This window comes from Lichenostomus cassidix, chromosome 15 (assembly GCF_008360975.1).
Source record: "Lichenostomus cassidix isolate B80296 chromosome 15, HeHo_3.0, whole genome shotgun sequence".
In the NCBI taxonomy this organism is placed as follows: domain Eukaryota; kingdom Metazoa; phylum Chordata; class Aves; order Passeriformes; family Meliphagidae; genus Lichenostomus; species Lichenostomus cassidix.
Genome location: NC_139496.1, coordinates 853925 through 878382, shown reverse-complemented (window position 1 = coordinate 878382; position 24458 = coordinate 853925). Strand labels below are relative to the sequence as shown.

The 24458-nt window shown below is 46.5% G+C and overlaps 1 protein-coding gene across 4 annotated transcripts in view; it reads right to left on the bottom strand.

Moving 5' to 3' along the window:
- TMEM132D (transmembrane protein 132D) overlaps window positions 1-24458 on the bottom strand; it is a 190925-nt gene that overhangs the window by 6402 nt on the left and 160065 nt on the right. For all 4 annotated transcript variants that reach the window (XM_085075363.1, XM_085075365.1, XM_085075364.1 and 1 more), the window contains 2 exons: window positions 1597-1802; window positions 336-609 (listed from right to left, as the gene is read on the bottom strand). In XM_085075363.1, the coding sequence (XP_084931489.1) occupies window positions 336-609; window positions 1597-1802 (480 nt within the window). The remainder of the gene's footprint in view (window positions 1-335; window positions 610-1596; window positions 1803-24458) is intronic.

The window sequence follows — 24458 nt, the reverse complement described above, 5'->3', positions numbered from 1 at the left end:
CCCTTCACCCTTTGCTCTGTCAGTGCAGGCTGAGCCAGGCTGAGCTGTTCACCAGCTGCACGCCTTGTGATAACCCAGATCTTGGCTCCAGGTCCAAACACTGCCTTCACAAAAATCATCAGAAAAGGCTTTCCCATATAGAGTTGGATTAAGTTAAATAAAACTGCAATCTACTATACTTTGGGGGGTAAGATAAGGAGAGAAAACCATCTCTTCTGGTTCTTGCCTCAATCCTGTTCCATTCAAAAATTCCCAGCTCAGTTAGTGCTGGACCAGCCCAGCTCCCAGGGAGGTGAACTGAGGGAGGAAGAGGAATAGATCAGTGATTTTCCCACCTGGATTGTGGTCATTCCAAGCTCCAGCCCCACCAGCACCTGCCCATCCTGCAGCCTGGCGATCCTTGGCTCCTCCACCTGCATGAAGTCTCTGACCAGGTGGGTGATGTCGAGCTGCCAGTCTGAGCCCAGCAGGTAGCTCAGCTGAGCTCCAGCCTCAGCAGCTTCAGCCACAAACTGGGTGAGCACCCTGACCATGGCGTGCTGGTACTGCAGGGTGCAGCCTCTGCCCCTGCGCTCGTCCTCGTCCTCGTCATCGCTGTCCCTGGCTGGCCTGCCAGAAAAATCAGTTCAAACTGTGTCAGGAGAGCTTTGCTGCCCCAAGGCTGAGCCTGGCTGCAGGGCTCATTCATTCATTCATTCAACCTTCATTCAGCTTCTCCCACTTGTACCCTTTGCTCTGGTTCATCATTCCAAAACAGCACCTGAGATCACCCACTGGCCTCCCAGCTTTGCTACTGCATTGTTCTCCCCAAATATCTTCCGTTATTTTCCATGTCAAGTCCTTGCTTTCAGGACCTTCACACTTCTTTTCTCTCTGGATCTCCCCATAAACATCTTTGTGTTGCCATGGAAATCTCCTCTGGAAATTCACCTACACACACATCCCTCTCTGTACAACAATCAAACTGAAATTGCACCTCCACCAACATTTCTGTGCCCTGATACTAACAGAAACCTGCAATAAATGTCTTCATTTGCAGGTGGCAATGCCAAGCACCTCCTTTATCAATTCTCCTCTCTCAGGGACACTGACAACAGATGCAGACAGTTCCAACCCACTTCCCCCATCCCCTGGGCACTGATGGTGTCTGAGAGCTCTGTGTCCTGATTTGGGGACACTGATCAGTGCCACTGCACCCTACAGGGATCTGGAACAGGACTGTGCTAATTCTGACCACTAGCACTGGATCCATGGAGCACCAGGAGCTGGGGACAGGCTGCAGACTGACCAGGCTGGCCAGAGCTGCTCGTGCTGCTGTCCCCTCACTGCCCATGGCTGATCTGCCTAACTGACCACCTGGCTCTTCCCCCTCACCCATTAGTGCTACAAAAGGACATTGATTTCCAATCCAGGTTCATGCAACCTGCACTTCCCATCTCCCTTACAAACCCAGTGCAGGAGCCCATTGAATAAATGCCTGCTGACCTTCAAATTTCCAGCAGAACTGCATTAAGGCCAAATGAACACGTTCAGATCCACCTGACAGGGCCCTGGCAAGTGCACAGCCCAGAGTGAACATCCCCTAACGAAACCTACCTCTTATTAGAGATGATGGGCACTCTCCACCCCTTGATCTGATTGAGTTCTGTGTCAGAGACCTCGATCTGCAGCGGGAGACGAGGAATCCACACTGTCATTTCTAAAGGGGCACTCAGATGCTGGTAAGTAAAATTAACTATGACATTCACTTTGCCTTTCATTTCCTTCCCGTTGACAAAGACATAGTCACATCTGTCAGAAACCTGCAAATAAAAAGGAGATGGAAAGAAAAAAATTAATGAGGCTCTTCACAAATTATAAAAGTTCACCTCATGCTGGGTAAGTGAGTGGGAGGAAGAGAAAGGTTTAAACTAGCTCAGGTTCAGAGGACAACCAGGAATACCAAGAGGAGCTCAAGCTAGCCCTGATGTCACTTTATTTATTACCTGCAGCCCTGGACATCAATATTGCAGAGAGTTAGTAAATCTCACTCAAGCAATTTAGCAGTTACTGCAAGATCTAGGTGAGCTGACAGGACCTGTTCATTACAGTTAGTTAAAATAGATGAGTAAATGGAGACGTCAAATAATTTATTAACTACCACTTTGCCGTGCTGATGAGCTGAAGGAATGATCTATTAGAACCCTGAACTCTTTTCACAATCCATTACCAGCCAGACCTTCCATTCCATCCCATCCCATCCCATCAATGTATTTCATATTTCTCCCTCCAGAATGTATGGTCTCATCCTTGTCTGAATTTAATGCCATTTTCTACTTTTCTGTTTAAATGCTGAATGAATTGAAATCGTATTTAAATATCACCAGCTTTTGCAGGATAATTTGCATTCCTAATATCATTATCTTTAAACAACAGCAACAACAACTCCTCACAGACAGATCCACAGCAAATGCATTTCCACACTGCCTTGTCAGAGCCAAGGTGACACACAGAAAAGGTTACCATGGCTCTTGCAATGTCTCCCTTCTGCTTTAAGGTGAAACTTTTGGTCAAACCAACTGCTGTTGGTTTCAGCAGGAAAGTAAGGATTTGTTTTCAGGAAGATCTTTGGGATTGTCTGGTTTAAGTCCTGTTTCACACCAGCTCTTACCATCTCCTTCACCAATAAACTTAAATTTGTCCAGCTAAGGCACAGCTAAGGTCCAGGATGTGCTGCTGTGAAAACTGAAAGTCTCCAAAAATTAGAGCAGCTTTCAAAGGAAAGGTTCAGAACTCACACAGACAACACCAGGCAAATATGAGGAAGGAGGAAAGGCTGCAGGAAAGGCTGCAGGAATGGCTGCAGGAATATCTGCAGGAAAGACTGCAGGAAAGGCTGCAGGAAAGGCTGCAGGAATGGCTGCAGGAAAGGCTGCAGGATGGCTGCAGGAATGCTGCAGGAAAGGCCGCAGGAAAGGCTGTAGGAATGGCTGCAGGAAAGGCTGCAGGAATGGCTGCATGAATATCTGCAGGAAAGGCTGCAGGAATGGCTGCAGGAGAGACTGCAGGAGAGGCTGCAGGAGGCTGGAAGCAGCAGCACATCCCTGTGAGGACTCACAGCTCTCCTGCCTTTGCTCACAGCCATCAGCAGTGCTGCAAGGAGCTTCGTGTCTGTGAGAGACAGAAGCAAGAACAGATAAACAACACCAGGAAAACAACTTGGGATGCAGCACTGCTGCTGCTCCAGACGGTGTGACACACAAACTCCACTCCAGGCCAAGCAGAGAAGAAAGGCACAAGCCCAGTTTATTACTACAAACTCTTTTTTATACTGTTTTCTAACACTTGTGCAGTATAACTCTTGGTTCTACCCTGTTACTGTACAGCACCATCCACACACAGCACAGGGGGATTTTGCTGCAGTTTTCAGCTTTTAAATGTCTTTATAGCTACATGTTAAAAATACCTTTTAAATGTCTTTATATCTATGTATTTAAAATAGCTTTTAAATGGCTTTACACATCAACATGATGTATCTTTACACATTGTGTTGAATGTGTAAAGAGCAGCTCAGCACAGGACTGAACTCAGCACAGACCCTCCCAGGCCACAGAGAGAACTGCTGAATTGTGCTACTTAGAGATGGGGTCAGACTCTCTGATTTTAAATTCATTAATGCTCCAGCAATAGCAAGAGAAGGAAAATTTGGCCTGCAAACAGCCCTTGATTCCCACTTTATCAGGGTTTACTGCAGAAAGAGAGTTAAAAAAAGAATCCACCCCTAAAAAACTACTCTATGAATGATTAAACAAACACCATGACCTTGTGCCTTCGAGATGATGATTTATAAAACAAACTGGTGGTCAAGAAAAAACAAACTATGCTTGGGATAGCTGCCTGTGCCTTCCTGCCTGGCTGCAAGGGAGCTCAGCAGCAACTGTGAGCTCATTCAGCTGCCAGCCAGCCCTTCACGGCTGGAATGAATAAACATCTCTGTTCTGCTGCAGTTTGCATGCAGTCTAGCAGAGAACACCAGAACACACCAAAGTACAGCACATTTTCATAAATGAGGCCAGCACAGCCACAACCAGGTCAGCAGTGGGCAGGCAGATCAGCCTTGCCCCTGGTCCTGCACACACATCCCAACATCCATCCTCCTGCACAGGAGAAGGGCTGAGAAGGTGTAGGGGGAGGAGGAAAATCGAGCTGCTCTGTTTGTCTGGAGATTGTGTTTTCTGAGCTGTTCACTGGGTGCTGAAGGGAGTTTGTGGGGCTGAGCTGAGCTCTGCAGGACACACTGCCAGAGAGGCAGCAAACACTTCTGAAATGCAACAGGAGCTGCAAAGGGGTAGAGATTTGTGGGGAAAAACCAATGTTTTCTTTCCAAAATCCAGGGATTCCCTCTGGTCTCTCATTTCCCCTCCTCCTGCCTTTCAGTTTGGATATCTCCAGGATCCCAACTCCAGTTTTCAGTAAAGGTGACGAGGGCTCAAGAGAGAAAGAGCAGATTTTCTATTACTGCCAGTGTACTGCTGGAACACATCCCTGTGCTGTGGCCACTGTAATTTGGGGACATTATAATGCCATTAAACCCTTCTGGTGCTGTGCTCCCTTGCTAAAGCTTTTCCAGGCTTTGTGTCGCTGGAGCTTTTCACACAACCTCACTGAGCTGACTGCCATTAATTAGGGAAGCTGTACTTAGCGTTCACAAGATGCTCCAGAAATTCCCTCCACACAGGGGGCCTTTTATCTCTTGAGGCACTGACGTTTGAATGGCTTTTTTGGGCATGAACTTGGTGGGTTATAGAAGTGCTGTGGGTTTGTTTTGGCTCCTGCAGGTCTCCCTCTTTTTCCTCCATCAGAGAGCAGCTCAGAGAGCTCCTCTGAGTCACACACACATCTCTGAGTGCTGAGTTCAGGGCAGAGAGGGCAGAGCTGTGCCACCCTGCCAGCCCAGCACAGGCAGGAGTTCCATGGCCATGGCCACACCAAACACACAGCTGCTGCCAAGCTGGGTGTGGATTTCAGTCATCAGAGCTACCAAATGAGAGGAACATTTCAGCTGTGCTCAGCACTGCACTGAATTCAAACCCCAGTCCTGTGGGCAGCAAAGGGAGAGAGTGAAGTCACTGAAATGCTGGCTGTCAGTCTGCACTGCTCAGCCCTGTGTGCAGCTCTGGGTGATTTGGGTACCCAAAGGGAGCCCAGAACTCAGCTGGCAGCCTGGGCTGGGCAGAGGATGCTGCTGGGCCACCCCAACACAGAGCTCTTCCCTGTTTTCTTTTTCACATTTCCTTGAAAAGCCTGAGTTTTTGTTTGAAGAGTAGTCATCTCTGCCCTTTGAAACTCCCCTCCTTCTGTATGCTCTCGGGGTGTGATCACAAAGAAGAGAAATTAGTTCTTAATTTCCCTTATTTTATTTCACTGTTTGCTACATTATCCGTGGAAGAAAATACTAAACTCTTGGAAGCTTTGTAGCAGGGAAAAGCCAGCCTGGGAAACATGGTGAGAAGCAGTAAGGTTCCTCACAGATCACACAATCCCAATCACACATGATCCCAAATCACACATCCCAAATCACACAATCCCAATCACACATGATCCCAAATCACACATCCCAAATCACACAACCCCAATCACACAACCCCAAATCACACACAACCCCAAATCACACACAATCCCAAATCACACACAATCCCAATCACACACAATCCCAAATCACACACAATCCCAAATCACACACGATCCCAAATCCCACACGATCCCAAATCCCACACGATCCCAAATCCCACATGATCCCAAATCACACACAATCCCAAATCACACAATCCCAATCACACATGATCCCAACTCACACACAACCCTAATCACACAATCCCAATCACACAATCCCAAATCACACATCCCTAATCACACAATCCCAATCACACACAATCCCAAATCACACACAATCCCAAATCACACAATCCCAATCACACCAACCTCCTGCATGCAGGTCTCCAGTGAACACTGTTCCCATCCCTTTCCTAAAAGGATTTTCTGCTTTTCCCTGCCCTGTGTGGAGCCTGTCTGTGGGAGATAAATGTTCCTTTGGCCCCATAAACCTTGTGTTGCCTTTGGGCTGAACAGATCCCAAAGATCTCATGGGAGAAAAGGGGAATATACATGGTAACTCCCAGGAGAGGAACAGCATTTCCCTGTTAGCTCTCAGAAATCCCTCCACCAGTCCTTCCCCACCTCATCAGCACTATCAAATCCCCATGGGACACCAGTAAAGCCCTCACAGGAAACTGCTTTTCTGCCACAGTAATCCTGTTGGAACCCTTATGAAGCCACAGCTAGTAAGTCTTTGAAAATAAGATGAACCTTGAGCAGTCTGGGTCTGTACATTTCAAGGGTGGCCAATTAGGAAAGCAACCTCTGATGTTTGCACATAAAGATCTGTATTTTGGAGCACTCAGTGGCTCTGTCCCCATCCCTGTGCCTGTAAATGATCCTTCCCCACCCAAGCTCTCTCCATATAAAATCCCCTTCAAGCCCAGCCCTGCCACCCTGGCAAGCTCATGGGATCTCCTCTGATTTAGCTCTGCACACATCTCCCTGGTCTGGCAGCACAAATGGGGATATTTAGCAATGTAAGTTATGATAATGAGCCCTGCCTAAATCACTGCTGTCACAGGGAGAATGGGGGAGCCTCTGCCAGCCATTAAAAATGAATGAGGAGGGAAATAAATAAGCAGGAGCAGCTCGTTTGAGCCATAAAAGACTTCAGAACACAAGCTGTGTACCGAGGTACAAAAGGATGAGGCCATTATTAGCTCTGTAAGTCACTTATAAATGACTCGGGGGAGGAGGAGTCACCTTCCATCAGGAGGAGAAAAACCTGAAAACCCTGCAAGGACTGAGGCACAGAAAAATATCTCATGAAGCTGCAGGTCTGGGTTAGGATCTGTCCCAGCCTGGGGTTCCTGAGGAGCAGGAGGTGAAGGAATCTCCATCCCACATGCCCTGGCAGCAGCAGATCTGCTGGAATTAGGAACAAGCAGTGCCCAGCTGCTCTGGAGGGATCATTGCAGCACCTCCTGTGGTGCCCAGAAAGGTTTTTATTGCCTTCCCCAGAAAGAAACAGTAAATGCAAATGGGAAAGCATCGAGTTTGGGATGCTCTTCCTGCTCCTCACTTGCTGTCCACAGCTCAATCTGATTTTTGTGCCTTTTTGGAACCTTAATTTTGGAACAAAATCTGATTTTTGTACCTTTTTGGAACCTTAATTTTGGAACAAAATCTGATTTTTGTGCCTTTTTGGAACCTTAATTTTGGAACAAAATCTGATTTTTGTACCTTTTTGGAACCTTAATTTTGGAACAAAATCTGATTTTTGTACCTTTTTGGAACCATCTCCCTTAATTTTGAAGGCTTTGAAGAGCTTTTTCCCTGCCAGGCTTTCCACAGTGCCATGACAGAAACCCACCTAGCAGTGCTATAAATAGATATTAGCAGAGACCTGTGCAAATGAAAAATGGTTTTTTACTGCACTAATCCACCTGAAGCATCTCACAGAGCATATTGATCAAGAGAACTCTGATACCAATTAATTTCCAGGAAATATTTCCGTTTGTCCTGCGGCTTTGTGGCAAACATCAATAGATTATCCTCAGCCAAATGTACCCCAGTGAAATCAGCAATGGGACCTTTTAAAAGGACTTCAAATTCTGGGCAAACATCCAATTGTAGCTGCAAGTTTAATAGTTCCTTTGTGATGTGACACAAAGTCCGCAGTGTGTTGGTGTCACCAACTGAAAAATCCCCTCAGCTACAGTCTCTCCTCAGGAATCACCTTTTGCTTTTCAAAATCAGATAAAACTTCAGTGGGTTTTTCCTTTCCATGTTTTTTTCCTTTTTTTTACTCCTGTTTTCACTGCTAAGAACAATCAAATTTATCCCTGTGCAGTGGATTTGCACAGAATATTTATATTTTTCAAGGCTGCAGTGAGACAAAAGCAGCTCCTGCCCTGTCCTTTGTGGACACATTATTGTGTCTCTGTACACTGTGTCCTCACCTGGGATTTATTTCTGTCCAAAAGCTGCTTTTAAACAGTTTGTCCTCTCTTGGCCACTGAGCTCAGGACAGCCAGGGGACACCTGGAGAGTGTCCCTTTCAGTGGACAGCCAGCCTGGAGGATCAATGCTGCATTTCAGCAGAGCTTTCAAGACACACCTCCATCTGCTTTCAGTTTTGGGTCACGAAATCCAGTTTCATTTCAATTTCAAATGATGAAAATGATGTAAAAATACCGTAACATCAAGGAAAAAGTTATTTGAAAAGGAAAAAAATCAAAACATTTCATTTTGGAAACGTCAAAACAAGTTGTTTCCTTGACACAACAGGAACCTGGTAGCATTCCTTTCTTCCTTTTTTTTCCTGTCAGAGATGAAATTCCAAGGAAATTAGCATCATTTCATGGAGCTGCTTTACAGGACTGCAAATTCCAACTGAACAAACTGCCAAATTTTCCCCAATAAGCCTTAATCAGCTGGGGCCACAAATCAAACCAAAACATCACAATGGAACTGTTCAGTTAAAATCCAATCCCATGGAATCCGTGGTACCTTTGGCACAATGAATAATGCTATTCCCACGTGCAGGAAGGGAGGTAAAGGCACAGAACAACTTTTCCAAAATGCTGGATGAATCCCCAGCTCCCTCACACACCTATTGGATGCTATGTGGAATTTCTGGAGATAATACTCTCCAAGATGCTGAAGTGTTAACTCCCACTGAGCTCCAGGGGAGCTGGGTGGTTAAACCTCTCTAAGAATACAGTTTTTAATCCTGTTTTTAATCTCCCTTTGATGCATTTGTACAAGGAGGATCCTCTCCCCTTGTTTTACAGGCATTTTGGAGCCCAACCTGTCAGGAACAAGGCAGAGCTCAGGGGCTGGAGTTACCCAAGTGCTGATTGCTGCTGATTCAAGCCCAGCAGCAGCTCTGGGGTCACCCTGAGCTGCAGAGGGCAGGGACAGCTCGGGGTGCAGCTGAGGATCCAAACAGCCTCACTCCCTCCTGCTGCTGCCTCTGCCATCCTCCCTTGCTGCTGGCCAGGCTGCAATTCCTGCTCTCCAGCTGGACAGGAGCTGCTGAGCTCTGCCCACCTGCTGCTCTGGCACACAGCAGTGCTGCCAGCCTGGGGGGCAGCAGGACAGGGGGACAGCAGTGCCACCAACACGGGCTGGTGGCTGCCGGGAGCTGCTGCACTCAGCCCACCTCGGGATTGAGACCTGAGAAGCCCCAGTTGGTTGGAATCAGTGTGACAATGCTTTCCTGCTGCTGCTAATGAAGTTACATCTGCTGTTCCTCTCCTCCACCCTGCAGCCATCCTGGGGAGCAGCAGGGTGACAAACACAGCCAGCACCCCAAGCCTGCCATCCCTGACCTCAGAATGGCATTTCTCCTCCTTCAGGAAAGCTTACAGAGGAGTAACGACAGCAGAGCAGCTTTGGTTCACACTGGGCAGCAGGAAGGACACAGAGCTGCTGCTTGTCTGCAGGTAATAAATAAATAAATACCTGATGTCCCAGTGGAGCAGAGCTGGTGAGCAATGTGACAAACCCAAGGGACTCAGCACCAAACCAGGCTGCAGAGGGGACAGTCACACTGCCAGGCTGGCCAGATGTGGTCAGTCACACTGCCAGGCTGGCCAGATGTGGTCAGTGACACTGCCAGCCTGGCCAGATGTGGTCAGTCACACTGCCAGGCTGGCCAGATGTGGTCAGTGACACTGCCAGGCTGGCCAGATGTGGTCAGTGACACTGCCAGGCTGGCCAGATGTGGTCAGTCACACTGCCAGGCTGGCCAGATGTGGTCAGAGACACTGCCAGGCTGGCCAGATGTGGTCAGTGACACTGCCAGGCTGGCCAGATGTGCTCAGGGAAGCACAGTGGGGTCAGAAGGTCAGAAGGGCATTAACACACCAGCCTGTCCCAGGGCTGCCATCCTGTCTGTGTGACATTCCTCCCTCAGCCAGGAGCAAAATGCCTGCAATGCCAGCCTGACCAAAGCCAAGTGTCTCCTGTCACTCCTGTGCTCCCCCAGGGTGGCTGAAGGGCCTCAGGAATGGCTGACTGTCCCCAGGAGCAGAGCAGCCCCAGAGCAGGCTGGGCAGGAGAGCTCCCTGAGCACACAGCCACAGGGAATTCACCCCCAGGCTGCCCAAACACACACCTGAGGATGTCTGTGACCCACCAGGCAATGAAACCCCAAATCCCAGGGCTCTCCTCCCAGCAGGGCCCTGTTACCCCACACCCTGCTCTGACAGAATCTCAGAACCATGGACTACCCTGAATTACAAGGCACCACAAGGACCATCGAGTCCAACTGCTGCCCTGCACAGCTCAGCCCCAAAAACCCCCAGGGAGAGTTCTCCTGACCCCATAGCCATGGGACACCTCAATTCTGCTGCTGCCACTCCTGGCTTCAGCAGCCTTGGCATGTTTTCTGTCTTTTCAGGGTGGGACTGGGGCAGTCTGAGTCTCTGCTGGATTTTCTCAGTACATTTCCACTGGCTCGCTGTGGTTTCCCTTCCTGGCACTGCCATCATGTAGAACACAATTATGTTAACAAGCCTCTCTTGTAAAGAACTCCTGTTCCTCTCTTCCTTACCCTGAGACTCACTTCCAGTCATTCCTCATCTGTCCTTGCAGGTCATTTTTGATAAACTGTGTGAGTGCAAAGGAGAGCTCTGCCTCACCACTGAACTGTAATAATTCTAATCCCTTTTACAGAAATGCTGCTCCCAAGGGGTGGGTGGGACAGAGTGAGGCCACCAAGATGTGCTGAGCAGGGTGGATTGAAGCTCCTCTGCACACCCTGTGCTCATTTCCAGTGAAATTTGGTTTTTCTCTGTCAGAAAAAATAATATCCTCCTTTAAAGGGTTTTGATAACTTTAGGGAAAATTGCCTAAAACCAAATAAAATATAAAAATTCTTTTGCATCAATGGATGAAAAGAGAAATTACCACCCTTCATGTAGTTTTAAGCACGACTGCTATGAAACTTGTTGGACCAAACCAACAGCTGTTGCTTTTCTTCATAAAAAGAAACAGAGAAACTAGCTTAAAATGCTTTTCCTTTAAAGAGGCTGTAAGAGGAATATAAATTCTTTCAGACCGTTTGGACTCCTAAATTAGTTAGAAAAAAGCACTGGGCTGATATATTCTCTGCCTCCTTGCATTCGCTCATCTTTCATCTCCATCACTGCTCTGCAGACTGGAAGCATCGCTGGTTTCTTTGACAACATTCTCATTTTTCCAGCTCCCAAGCAATCTCTAGACAGGCATTGTCAGTTCTAATTACTCAGCTCAGGCTGCAGCCACAGGTGGTTCCCAAAGCCTTTGGTAGCTCTTTGGCAAACAGCTGATGGAGTATGGCTCTTGCAGGGAGAGCTGGCATGGGGGATCTGCCCAACCTTCCCCACTCACCTGCCACGAGCACCTGGGCTGGCTGGGGGCACTGGGATGCTCAGGGTGAGGGATCTGGGCAGATTTACAGCCTGCAGAGCCAGCTGAGCTCTAAAGCTCAGAGCTATGGAGGTGGCAGCTGTGCCCCCAGAATTCAGAATTCACCTCTGGGGTGTCAAACACACCATCTCCACACCTCTGGGGTGTTAAACACACCATCTCCACACCTCTGGGGTGTCAAACACACCATCTCCACACCTCTGGGGTGTCAAACACACCATCTCCACACCTCTGGGGTGTCAAACACACCATCTCCACCAGGGGATGGCCAAGACATTTCACTGCAAAAATCCAGGATTTTGAAACTGTGAGTTTGTTATGAGTTTCTATACCTGTGAGGCACAACAAATGTGTTTTAACCACCACAGACCAGACAGGAACAGCATCAGGTGTGGTTCTAATAATTCTTTTACAATTATCTAACTTTTTTTTCACCTCTAGTTGAGCTGAGTCATTCCCAGAATGCTTTTCTAGTTAGCCAAAGTGAGCAAGGACTCACTTCTGAGTTCTCACTTCTGTTCTTCCCTCCAACCAGAACAGTCCTGTGTTTCTAATTTCTGTCCAGCCAGTAATGGGTTACCCATCAGTTTTACTGAGGGACATCACTGAGCACTGATGTCACCCAAGCCAACACGAGACCTGCAGAGACTTAAAGATGAGATCTGCCCAGAAGTGACTGACAAGAGGCTGCAGTGGGAAGAGAATTCCAGGATAAAAGGAGATTGAACTCCTCAGTCCCTCGGAGTTCAGTGTCCCACAGGATCTGCAGCACCAACCTGAGCTGAGCTGAGCTGGAACAGAGCAATGACCAAACACTTCTGAAATCACCTGTGTGCCTCACACACCCCCAGCAAGGATGAGTTTCAGGCACTGCATTTCAGCCACTTCAACATGGCAAAAAGGAGATTAAATATGTTTAGCAATGGCAGACTTTAGAGCTACAAGGACAAAGAGATTTCCATCTTGGTGACAGGAGGACTTCAAAGAGTTTTAAGGATCCAGTCCTCTTTCTGCTAGAGAGTTTGCCCAGGCAAATCCTAGTTCTACTCCTCTGGCAAGAATTCAGATATCCAACATCACAACTTAGAGAAAAAAAAAAGGAAAAATCTGTTGCAATATACATACACTCCTCTGTGCATGACAGGCTCTGGAAAGTTGGCCAACACTCTGAAGTGACAGGAGAAAAATAATGCAACAGCAAAGCATGAAAAATTACTGAAAGAGATCTGTGCCTTTGTAAGCCAAGGATCACTTGCAGAGACGCAGATCTGAGCAGGACTGAGCTCCAGCAGCAGAGCAGCAGCCACAAAACACCAGGTGAAAGCTGCCAGCAGCCAACATGAATGCTTTCCAAACCCCACGGGCTGGGGAGGGGACTGCAGAGTTTGCACTGGAGTGGCACAGAGCATCCTCCCCAGGGCTGAGGGCAGGGAGGGATTGCTGTGCTCTGCTGACACCCAGCACAGCCTGAGCCTGTCACTCCTGGGGCTCTGCTGCTGCAGGGCAGGGCAGGGCTGGGCTGGGCAGGGCAGGGCTGGGCAGGGCTGGGCTGGGCTGGGCTGGGCTGGGCAGGGCAGGGCAGGGCTGGGCAGGGGAGGGCTGGGCTGGGCAGGGCAGGGCAGGGCTGCGGGCTGGGCTGGGCAGGGCAGGGCAGGGCTGGGCTGGGCTGGGCTGGGCTGGGCTGGGCTGGGCAGGGCAGGGCTGGGCAGGGCTGGGCAGGGCTGGGCTGGGCTGGGCTGGGCAGGGCAGGGCAGGGCTGGGCAGGGCAGGGCAGGGCAGGGCAGGGCAGGGCTGGGCAGGGCAGGGCAGGGCAGAGCAGGGCAGGGCAGGGCTGGGCAGGGCTGGGCTGGGCAGGGCTGGGCTGGGCTGGGCAGGGCAGGGCTGGGCAGGGGAGGGCTGGGCTGGGCAGGGCAGGGCAGGGCTGGGCTGGGCTGGGCTGGGCTGGGCAGGGCAGGGCTGGGCAGGGCTGGGCAGGGCAGGGGAGGGCTGGGCAGGGCTGGGCAGGGCAGGGCAGGGCTGGGTTCAGCCCCTGGCACTGCTCAGCTCTGCCCATGGTGCCTGAAAGATGGGAAAATAGGAGGCACACATAGCAGTATATGGAAAAGGGAATTCCCAGGTTTAACAGGATCCTTTGGTGCTCAAAGGTGGAAACACCCCGAGGAGCACACTGTGGACAATGTGTGTACAAACTGATGGAGCTCACAGAGCAGCAGATCTACCCAAAATCCCCCAATGAGAAACTTAACAAATTAGGTAATTGTCCCCTTATTCTAATTACCTCTCCCCAAGTGAGACTCCAGCCTGGTTTATACCAACATGTTCCAGAGAGGAGCTCAGCCAAGGTTGGAGCCTCTAGTTCTGAGATAGTTCTGAATGTTTCATCTTCCCCCCTGGAGAACTTTTAAACTTTTAAATATTAGACTATAGGAGTTATAAACATGTGGGGCTGAGGTACAAGGAGTGTTTGTGAAAGGGAAAGGGTATCAAAATGTTTATATTTTTTAAGGGTATAACAAGAATATACCCTTCTTTTTAAAGGGTACAGAAAGCAAAGACAAAAAGCCATCAGGCATCACGCAGTGTCCCCTGGCATGGCCATCAGGGTGGCACCAGGCTGGGCTCAGTGCCCTCTGTCCATCCTGCACTGCCCAGCACAGCTCCTCCCTCACTAACCCAATGCTGCCACTGCTCACCTTGCATTTTCCACCCCAAAAATCCCTCCTGAGGGCTGAGCTCAGCCCAACTCCTGCAGCATCTCTCCAGGGACAGAACCAATCCAAACCCACTTGCTCCCCGCCGTGAACAGAGGTCATTATTCTGACAAATTAGTTAAATCTCTCTCAGTCAGCAAGGAGGACCCTGAATTATTCAACATGCATCTGTCTTTTCCCCTTACAAAAACGGCCTGGGAAGCAATAAGTGTATTTCACTTGAACCACTTCTGAAAGATGGAAGACAGTTTGGGTTCACTCCAATGCCCCCTGAAGTCAATGGGAGCCTTTCATTTAATTTTCATTTAATTAATTTCATTAAATTTGCAGATGATGCCAAGCTGGGAGGGGTTAGAAGTTCTCTGCAGAACAAGATTAGAATTCAAAATGATCTTTGTGGCGCAGAAAATGATCTGAAATAAAGGGATGGGATTGAAGAAAGGTAAGGGCAAAGTGTAAAGTTGGATAAAAACAATTGATTTCAGGATGGGGAAACACTGGCTTGGTGACATCAGTGAAGAAAAGGATTTGAACTAGGGAGGATCTGACTGGAAACTCTCCAGCCCTAAGGATCACTGAGCACTGATGATGATCATTAACAACTGCAGCAATATTTAAGATCTGTTTAGACAAAAGACTTTCAGGAATGTTTTCCATAGCTGGAAAAACTCCTCCTTTGATCTCAGTTTGAACATTTCAGTGGTTTTCAGCCTCACAGTGAGATATGAGATGCACAGCTTTCCCTGTCTGCAGTCCATGCATGTTATCCACCAGAAATGTGGGTTTTCTGGGTAAAAACCAGAACAAGCATTTCATCTTTGCTCCTCAGATCCAATATTGATCACAAAAGCACAAGCAGGTTCTGTTCTACTGGGAAATAGTTTGGTTTTTTTTTTCACAGTAACACAGGCAGAAGAGCTCAGCACCTTTCTGGTGACCTGCAGTGAGCTAAACTTTACCAATTTATCTCACTGGCATGCAATTAAATCAGTTTGCAGAGAGCAAATGCAACTTCAAGCTTCCTTCTTTCCTTATTAGATGTGAGGAAATGCTGAGGGTTTTACTCTCCCCTGCATTTACAGCATTAGTGGTGATAATTTCCATCACCTTGGGAAGCAGTCTGATGGGCAAGACAAGCCACTGCCTGAAAATTGATCACATTTCACTAAAGCAAGGAGATTCAAGGAACAAAAGGTATGAAAAAGATGGAAGAAAAGGCATCTTGTTTTCCTCAGGCAGCTAAAGGAAAGCCTGGTTTAGTGAAATCACTGTGGATCAATACTGTTTTCATTTCTGTGTCTCTTTCTTTGCACAGTCAGGCAAAATAATAACAACAGTGGTGTTGATGATGAACATTTTATATTTGAACTATTCCTATTATCTACCAGCATTTCAAAAAAACCTCCTGCCAGCACTTTGTGAATCCCATCCCAGGGAAGGCTCAGTCCTTGTGACGTGGATGTGTCTCTGTGTGCAATTTTTCATATAAATACCTATTTATATGGCACAGATATCATTATCCTCATGGTGGGAATGAAGGAATTAACTGTTTACAAAGCTTTTCCCATGGCCACAGAGTGCTGGGAATGTTATCTGCAAATGCTGTCTGGGGTGAGAAATGAACTCTCATTACTCTGATGGCTGAGAATAATCAACCAAACACTGCAAACAGCTCCATTTAGCATAAACAGGAAAGCCAGGCCAGAAAAACTTCCTCTCACAACGTCTAGAAAGAATTATTAAACAAACCCACACTCGTGGAATGGGTAGAAGTCCAATAGGACTGAAGAGATGCAGTTTCTATTCCACCTCTGCCATCTGACCTCACAGCAGGTGCTTTTCACACTCCTGTTTATTCAGGAATGTTTTATTCATGGCTGTCACAGGACAGCTCTGGTGGGGCACTGAGACTCGGAGCTGCTGGGAGATGTTGCATTTTATCATTTCCTGCTAAAAATGTGCCCAAATAGAGCAGCAGGCATGGCAAGAGCCAGCAGTGCCTGCCCTGAGCTCTCACAGGGCAGAACAGCCACCAGCCTGAGCCTCTCAGGGTTTGTGTCTGACAGGCAGCAGGGCAAAGCCAGTCCTGCAAACAGGCTCAGCATCGAGGTAAGGTTAGAAAAAATCAGCTTTTCTCCCCATAACCGAGTCACAAACTGCCCAGCTGTGCCCAGCTGTGCCCCAGCTCCCAGAGCACAGGGTGGCACAGCAGAGCTCACTGTCAACCTGAGCCCACAGCTCCTGCCAGCTCCCTGTTCCTTCTGAGAAATGACAGGAGGAACACTTTCAATACACATTTCGGGTTGCAGCGAGGACAGGGAATCGAAGGTGGAGGATAATTTGAAAACATTTTGTAAGATTTTAGCTGCTTGTTCCCTATTGACTCTGATGGGAGCTGTGCTGCTTTGATCTTCCCAATGCTTCCACACTCCTTCCCTCCTGACAAGCACTCCAACCACAGATCTGTTAGTGGGAAACTGAGCTGAGTCCTGAGCTGGGTGTCTGAGCTAGCTCTGAACAACCCAGAGGAGAGAACAGCCAGATTATGGCTGGCATGGAAATATCACTGTTTAGGCCCTTTGGATTACAGCAATTCCTTATTCCCATAACTCCTTGTAAAACTTCTGACTACATTTATGAGAAAAGGTAATTTTCTTAATACAGCAACTGTGTCCTGCAGAAGTAACTTGCCTTGCAATATGTTGTTCTTCACAGAATTTTAAAGTTCATCCACCTTAAGCAAATCTGGCTGTTTCAGCTAAAAGTTGTGCAGCCTTAGGCATTCCTTATCAGATGAGCAGATGATCTTTTTAACACCTCGAGTTTCTGAGTTTCATATCTTCCACTGAATCAATCTCCCTTTCATGATCTGTATTTATACCAATGCCCAATTCTATTACAACTCTCGCTTATGCTTTCCTAATTTCCTCCATTATTCTTTTTGGGGTCTATAATATAATTTCAGTGGCTAACTCAGAGGCTGTCACTTCATGTTTACAAACTGAAACTTGAATGTGCATTATGACTTCATTTTTAAGAAAATCCATGATAACTAATGCCGCAATTTAATTTCTACCAAGAGGCTTTGTTTGCTTTCCTTTCTGGCCTCTAACCTTCGTTCCTCCAAACAAATTTCTACATCTCTATTTACATATTGGGATCATTAAAGTTCTTTTCATCTCCCTGTCTCAGTGGCTTCAGAAGCTGTAATAGATTTAGGCAGGAGTTTAATTAGAAACTGCTCTTTTCTGTACTTCAGGCTACATTGCAGTGAAAGGGTAAAACCTGCAGAAAGGTTTGATGGAACCCCAGCAGTGCCAGACTAGGTAAGTTTTAGTGCAGCAGACAATTAGACAGTGGGAGATCCTGCCTGGCCCATTCCACAGGCAGCTGACACTCATTCTACACCAAAGTTAATAGGAATTTAATATCTTTGTAAGCAAATCACCCTCAGCAGTTTGCCTCTGGTTTGCCATCACACCCATGCAGACACAACCGGGTTGTTTTCAGCAAGGTTTTTGCTTAATTTCCTTCTTCAGTGAGCACAGGATAGCTCAGTTACACCTCAGAGACACTCTCTGGCCAGCCTCAGGCTGTCTCTGGCCCAGCTGCACTGCTGTCCTGCTGGGAGGAGCAAGGGGAGCAGAATTCAGGGCAGAGATACAGCAGCAAGATCAGCATCCCTAATCCTTTCTGGTCATTTGTGTGACAAGCAGGACTCCGTGGAAGGGAGGGACAAGGGAATGAAGATGTGACATTTGCAACAGAACCATGACTGCTGCAGATCTTAGTCTGGAGTTATTCAAACCTTTAGGACTGCTGGGAGTGAAGTTGCAATTCCAGTATTTATTGGAACACAGGAGGATTTTCCATTTCCAGATACCTGCTCTGCTCACTGCAGGGGCAGCTCCTGACTGAAGGGCTCAGGAAAGGAAAACACCAAACTCCAGAAAACCCTGTCTGAATGATGATCTCATTAGGGTTCTGTGATTAAAACTCATTAAAACTCAAGGCATGCCTGAAATGCCCATCAGACCTGCCCTGGGCTGCACAGCAGTTGAGCTCCAGAGCACTCTGGGTTTCACCAAACCCACAGATTCTCTCCTCACCCTTCCTGTGCTGCTCAATGAAGTTCTCTCTCACATAATGTCATTCTGGGCTTATCCCATTCATTCCTTTCCCCCAGTAATTTCTTTTCTGCAGTTTTCCTGTGCTGAGCACACTTTATGCTACTTCATGTCTCCTTTCATCCTCTCAGTTTTATCCACTCAACAGCAACAAACCAACCAAGCAAGCTGTGGAGAAAACTCTTATCAGTAATTAGCCTTTCTGGAGATCAGATGATAGCTGTCAGCTCTGGGCTCTAAAAACTACAGGATGAGGTTAATCACAGCCCCACAGAGCTTCAGAGAAATGAGTATCAATGAGTGCTGTCCAGCTGCATGTGCAGTGGGAGCAGAGAGCTGCAGATGAGAGCAGACACACACATTGTCTAACCTGGGAACAAAGGGCAAAATTCGGGAAACTGCCTGTCAAGGTGTCTCCCAAAATTAGCACAGCTCATCCCACTGTGCTGCCACAGGGATGGTTCTCATCCTGTGTGAAATCCTCGTGATGAAACCCTGAGCCCTGGGGAAACTGTGCCTTTCAAGGTTTGTTACAAGCTTGAAACTCAGCTCAGCATCACCCAAATGTGTGAAGAACTTTCAAGGAAACTGGGCTGACTGCAGGCTGTGGCACTGAGACAGCTCAGACTGGCCCTGGCTGATGCTGGCTTTCAGTGGGAAGCTGATGCCAAACCAAGCCTGGCAGGACAGCCAGAGATCTGCTCAGACACAACAATCCCCAGCGAGGAACAGAATTCCTCTTCTCTCTTCTCTTCTCTTCTCTTCTCTTCTCTTCTCTTCTCTTCTCTTCTCTTCTCTTCTCTTCTCTTCTCTTCTCTTCTCTTCTCTTCTCTTCTCTTCTCTTCTCTTCTCCTCTCCTCTCTTCTCCTCTCCTCTCCTCTCCTCTCCTCTCTTCTCTTCTCCTCTCCTCTCCTCTCCTCTCCTCTCCTCTCCTCTCCTCTCCTCTCCTCTCCCTCCTCTCCTCTCCTCTCCCTCCCTCCTCTCCTCCTCCTCTCCTCCCCTCTCCTCTCCTCTCCTCTCCTCTCCTCTCCTCTCCTCTCCTCTCCTCTCCTCTCCTCTCCTCTCCTCTCCTCTCCTCTCCTCTCTCTCTCTCTCTCTTCTCTCTCTCTTCTCTCTTTCTCTCTTCTTTCTTTTCTCTCTCCTCTCTCCTCTCTCCTCTCTTCTCTCTCCTCTCTCTCCTCATCACATCAAGTGCAGAGCAATCCCATTAACCACACTGGGTTAAATTTGGATTTTGCAGTGGCAGAAATGAGATCCAATCATTAACAGAAGCTGGATGATGTGCACATGTGAGACTGATTTCTTCTTTTAGCGGCACTCGAGTGCAATTAATATAATGCTCACAGACAATGCATAAAATATAGTTTAGTACCATCCTCTGTGCCTTTAGAAGCTTTCTCACCAGGGCAAATGATACTTCCCTTCATTACTGAAGTTTCACTTCTCCCTCTCTGCCTTTCAGTGGAATGAAATGGAGCATGTAATGGAACGTCATATTCATAGATTTCATTCTGCTATCAGCTCCAGGTCTGCACCACATCTCTGACACTACAGCAGCTTTTCCCATGCTCACAGATGCTAAAAGGAATTGCTGAGGGCACTCAAATCCCCCCAAGTCTAAAGGAGATGCCCTAAATTTACTTAAACAAAACCCCTTTGCAGCTGCAAAATAATTACCTGCTTGCGAATAATCACATTATTTTTAATAGTTATTATATGGAACGGATTATTTAAATTGGGAGAAAATATCAGCTTTGTGTAATACCCACCTGCTCTAAATACACAGTTACACTTTTAACTAAAATTGAAGAGCCATTAAAGCCACTTTTCCTAGGTGCTTAGCTTTGTAATTTGCAATTAAATTAATTGGATTTGAATGGCTAAATGGGTTCAGAAATCAGGCTTATCATCCAATAACCTGTAAAACAGGATGATGCTGCAAAGCAAGGCTGGGAGAGGGAAGTTGTTCAGTGTTTCTGGAGGGGAAACCAAACCAGGAGCACTGCTGTGTCCTGCAGACAAACAGAGCAGCCAAGGCTGAGAAAAGGCTACAAACCAGAGCTTGGCAAATGTGGAAAGTATGAGAGATATTCCAGCTAATAATTTCTGATAATAAACTGCACTCAGATAACATCTGGGATTCTGATCTCTCAAGCACTTTGCAGATGTGTTTCACTGCTTTACCTTATTTCTTATGCTCTTGAAATCCTTAAGTGCTATGTAATTTTTTTTAATAACTGCAAAGAGAAAAAGTAGATGGGGAGCAAAAAGCCACCATCCTGAAAGGAATGCAAAATGCTCCAGACAGTGAATAAAAGAGAAGAAATCTTCAGTCAACAACCTGCACAGCCTCTGTTACGTAAGAAATCTGAAAATATTTCTAAATCCTCCCTTACTCAGCCCCTGATATTTCCTCATGACAGCCTTTTGTACAGGCTGGGATGGAGTGCAGTGGAACAGGAGTGAATTGTGCAGCTTGTGCTCTGTCCTAGCTAGGTTCTGTGTGTTATTAACACCCAGAATGATGCTGCTTGTACATCCCATTGCATGTAAAGGTCTCTCAGCATTCTGCAGGGATTCTGCATTAATGCTCTTTATCTGTCAAGGTAATTCAGAGCCATTATGCACCTTCTGTAAGTGTCTCAGATCAAATCCATGACATGCCAGAGCCCACAGCAGCACATTGCAGTGCAGCATCTCAGAAACCATCTCAGAAACCATCCAGGGTTACCCAACTGTTATCCAATCTCATTAAGGCAGAAATGAAAATTGAGTGTCACACACTGTATGCAGGCTGAGCCCTTATTAGAACCTGCAACACCTAAAATTCATCCCAGCTTTACCCATTAGCATGATTCCTCCCTTCATTAGAACAAAGGCAGAACAGGACAGCATCAGAAATTCAGCTTCATTTCTGCCCTTTCGACCCCAGAATTCCTAACACATGCAGATTTCCCTTTCCCTGCAATTGTGTAAGTCCAGAATCAGCTCCTTGTTCTTCTGATTGCCTCTGAGAGCTCCAGGAATCCTGCAAGTATTCCAAGCTAGCATTCAGGGTATTCCAGAGCTGACCAGCACAACATGATCCTCATCCTCCCACTGGCACAGGACTGGAGCTCACAGAAATCAGTGGAAATACCTTGTCACCTGTATTTTTATTTTAGCAACACCAACCCCTCCCACACCTAACACAACAGCTGGGCAGTCCTGGGAATAAGCAAAAGCAAAAGTGGCTATGCTGTACCTGATATGTCCAGAAAAATCCTAAACTGGGCTGAGCAGAGAGTCATTTATATGGAATTTTGTAACTTTTTCCTGCGTGGTAACAAAGCAGCACAGAGCTTTGTGCCATGATCTGGAGATGGCTTTGGCTGCCATGAAGAGCTAAAAATACTATAAATACTCTAAATACCTCACCTCGTCAGCCAGAGTGCCAGCCAGCCACTGCAACTGCAGAGCACAAGGGGAACTTTGGGAGAGGAAGAATCCCAATTTCTAATCACTAATGCAAACTCCTGTTTGGCAGACAGGTGGTGGTGAAGACCTGAGCCCAGCTCAGCTCTCATTTCTAGCAGGGGAACATCCTGAGCTGTCAGAGCTGAGCCCAGGGAAGGAAACACAGAACTCATTCCCTCTGCACTGTCTGCTCCTTCCTCCCTCTGCAAGTTTTTCTGGAGATAAACCATGGAGATGATGAGCACTTCCCAAAATTGGGGCTCAGTGTGCAATGAGGTGGGTTGGGAAAGCAGCCAAAAGCTCTAAACCCATAAACTCCCTTTACAGGGACCATTCAGGAATTATTTGGTTTTTTTTTCTTTTTTTCCACTACAGAGAAGTTTTTTATCTTAGAAGCTTCTAGCCTTTGATAAACAGAAAGGCAGTGCAGGCAACAGTGACTGTGGCATCCCAGAGGGGCGTTCAGTACTCATGATTACAAAAAGGCAAACTACACCTCAGAAACCTTGTTACTCCCCAACATTCCCATCAGAATGATGAATTGGCAGAATATGAAAGAGACAAATCCAGTAACTTCACAGCTTTAGGTGAGTTTCTGACAATTCCTGGGAGATGCAAGGCTGTTGTATCATTCCACATCCAGAATTCATCTTTGCCACGTTTGTTTCTCACACCAGAGAGAGATTCAAATCGTGTTTTCTCCCCACGTAACCAACACCAGCAGCACATGAACTGAACTCTGCAGTTATTATCACAACTTTTGGGTTTGACAGTGAATTTTCCTGAGTTTCTCCTGGATCCTGATCACTAGAGCAGAGCAGAACAAACATTTTCATTTCTAAAGCTGCTCCATCCTACGGTGAAAAGGTCAGGAAGGTTCTGATGTCAGGAATACTGAAACTGAGCTGAAATGCCAGGACGTGATTTCATCATTTCCTATCAAAATGACATGTTTGGACAGAGCAGAAAATGAAAACATACATTTGCTGACTTAAATCAGGATTGTTTCCAAGATGGATCAAATTTTTTTGGGATGGAATAAGTCATTGGAAAGCAGCTAAAAGCTCTAAGAGCCCTAAACTCCCTTTGCAGTGACCATTCAGGAATTATTTGTGGGTTTTTTTCCCATTACACAGAAGTTTAATAAGCTTATAGCCTTTCATAAATACAAAGGTTTCTCATAATACATATGATTTCTCAGCTGGTGAGAGAAATCACATGATATTGTGGAAAACCATGGCATGAGCTTGATTGTCACCTAATTCTTGAGGCACAGATTTATAGGCTGGGTTTTAATTTTATATATATATTATATATATTTATTTATTTATTTATTTATTTTTATTTCTATATTAGATATAATTTTATATATATTTAATAATATAATTTTATATATTATATATATATATATAAACTACTGCACATTCTAGTTAGCCAGAACAGATCAGTGCTTCTCAAGCACTGTGCTGAAGTAAGGAACAGAGAAAATCCTGCACTCCATTCTCTTCTCCCTTTGATTTCTTTACTCTGCCACTGCACTGACTTTAGAAGAATTCAGCTTCTCCCTGAAGTGCAGCAGTGTGAGGAAGAAAAGGAACAGCTGTTCAAAGTTTCCTGCTTTCAAACCCTGTCTGCTCCAGGCTGCTGGAAATGCTCTGACACCTCAGCTTTCCCAGAGTCTGCAAATGCTTCATCACATGATTAACAAGTTATTTCGCCACTGATAAAACCCACTAAGTGTTGCTGAAAGATTTATTTGTCTGCAGGAATATTTTACAAATTGCCAAGTGTGATTTTCTCCTCTCTGATCCACTCCATTCCAGGCTTTGTTGAGCCTTGGGGGAAAAATAAATGGTCATTTTGAAACAGAAATGTCTTTTCAAAATGAAAAGATTAAAAGGAGCTGATTTTTCTTCTCCCCTCATTCTTGATTTAAAACACCTTGAGAGTTTATTCCTCATTAATAACTCAGCAACAGTAAATGAGCTCAAAAATCTCTGGTTTTTCCCCATTAGTTCAGTAGGAGTTTTACCATCTACCAATGGGCAGAACTTTGGAATTCACACTTTTTCTGTGTCTCACAGTCCTCACTTGTGAAGCAGAAGCTATAAAAATGTTCCACGTTTTGGTGTGGTTATTCTGTCATGCTGGACCAACTAATGTCAGATAATCATTTGTCGATACAAATATTATTTTAATTAACTGAACTCTGCTCTGACATATTCAATTGAGTTCCAGGAGGTGCAGTTTGGCACCAGATGGGTCAGGGCAGGTTGGAGCAGCTCTGCAAAGCTCTTTGAAGCCTCAGATGGAAGAAGGGAGTAATAAATGTGAACCCTGAAATGGAAAGGAGAATGAGGAATCCTCACTCTGCAAGGAAATGAGCTTAACTTCATCACTCCTCAACACCCAAAAACCAGGACTAAAAACTAAGCCACAGAGACAATCAATCTGTTAGATGCTACCTGACAGATGCTCTGAAAACCAGCAACAAAAAGACCCAAAGAAATGTAATCTTCCTCTTTATATTCCAACGAGCATCTTCAGCAGATTTTCCCTCCATTTGATATTCACCACTCGAGTGCCCAGAGAACAGAAACTCTAATTACTGCTGCATGCTGAAGGCTGGCCAGTAATTATATATCTTTATCTTCATTAAGCCTGGGAA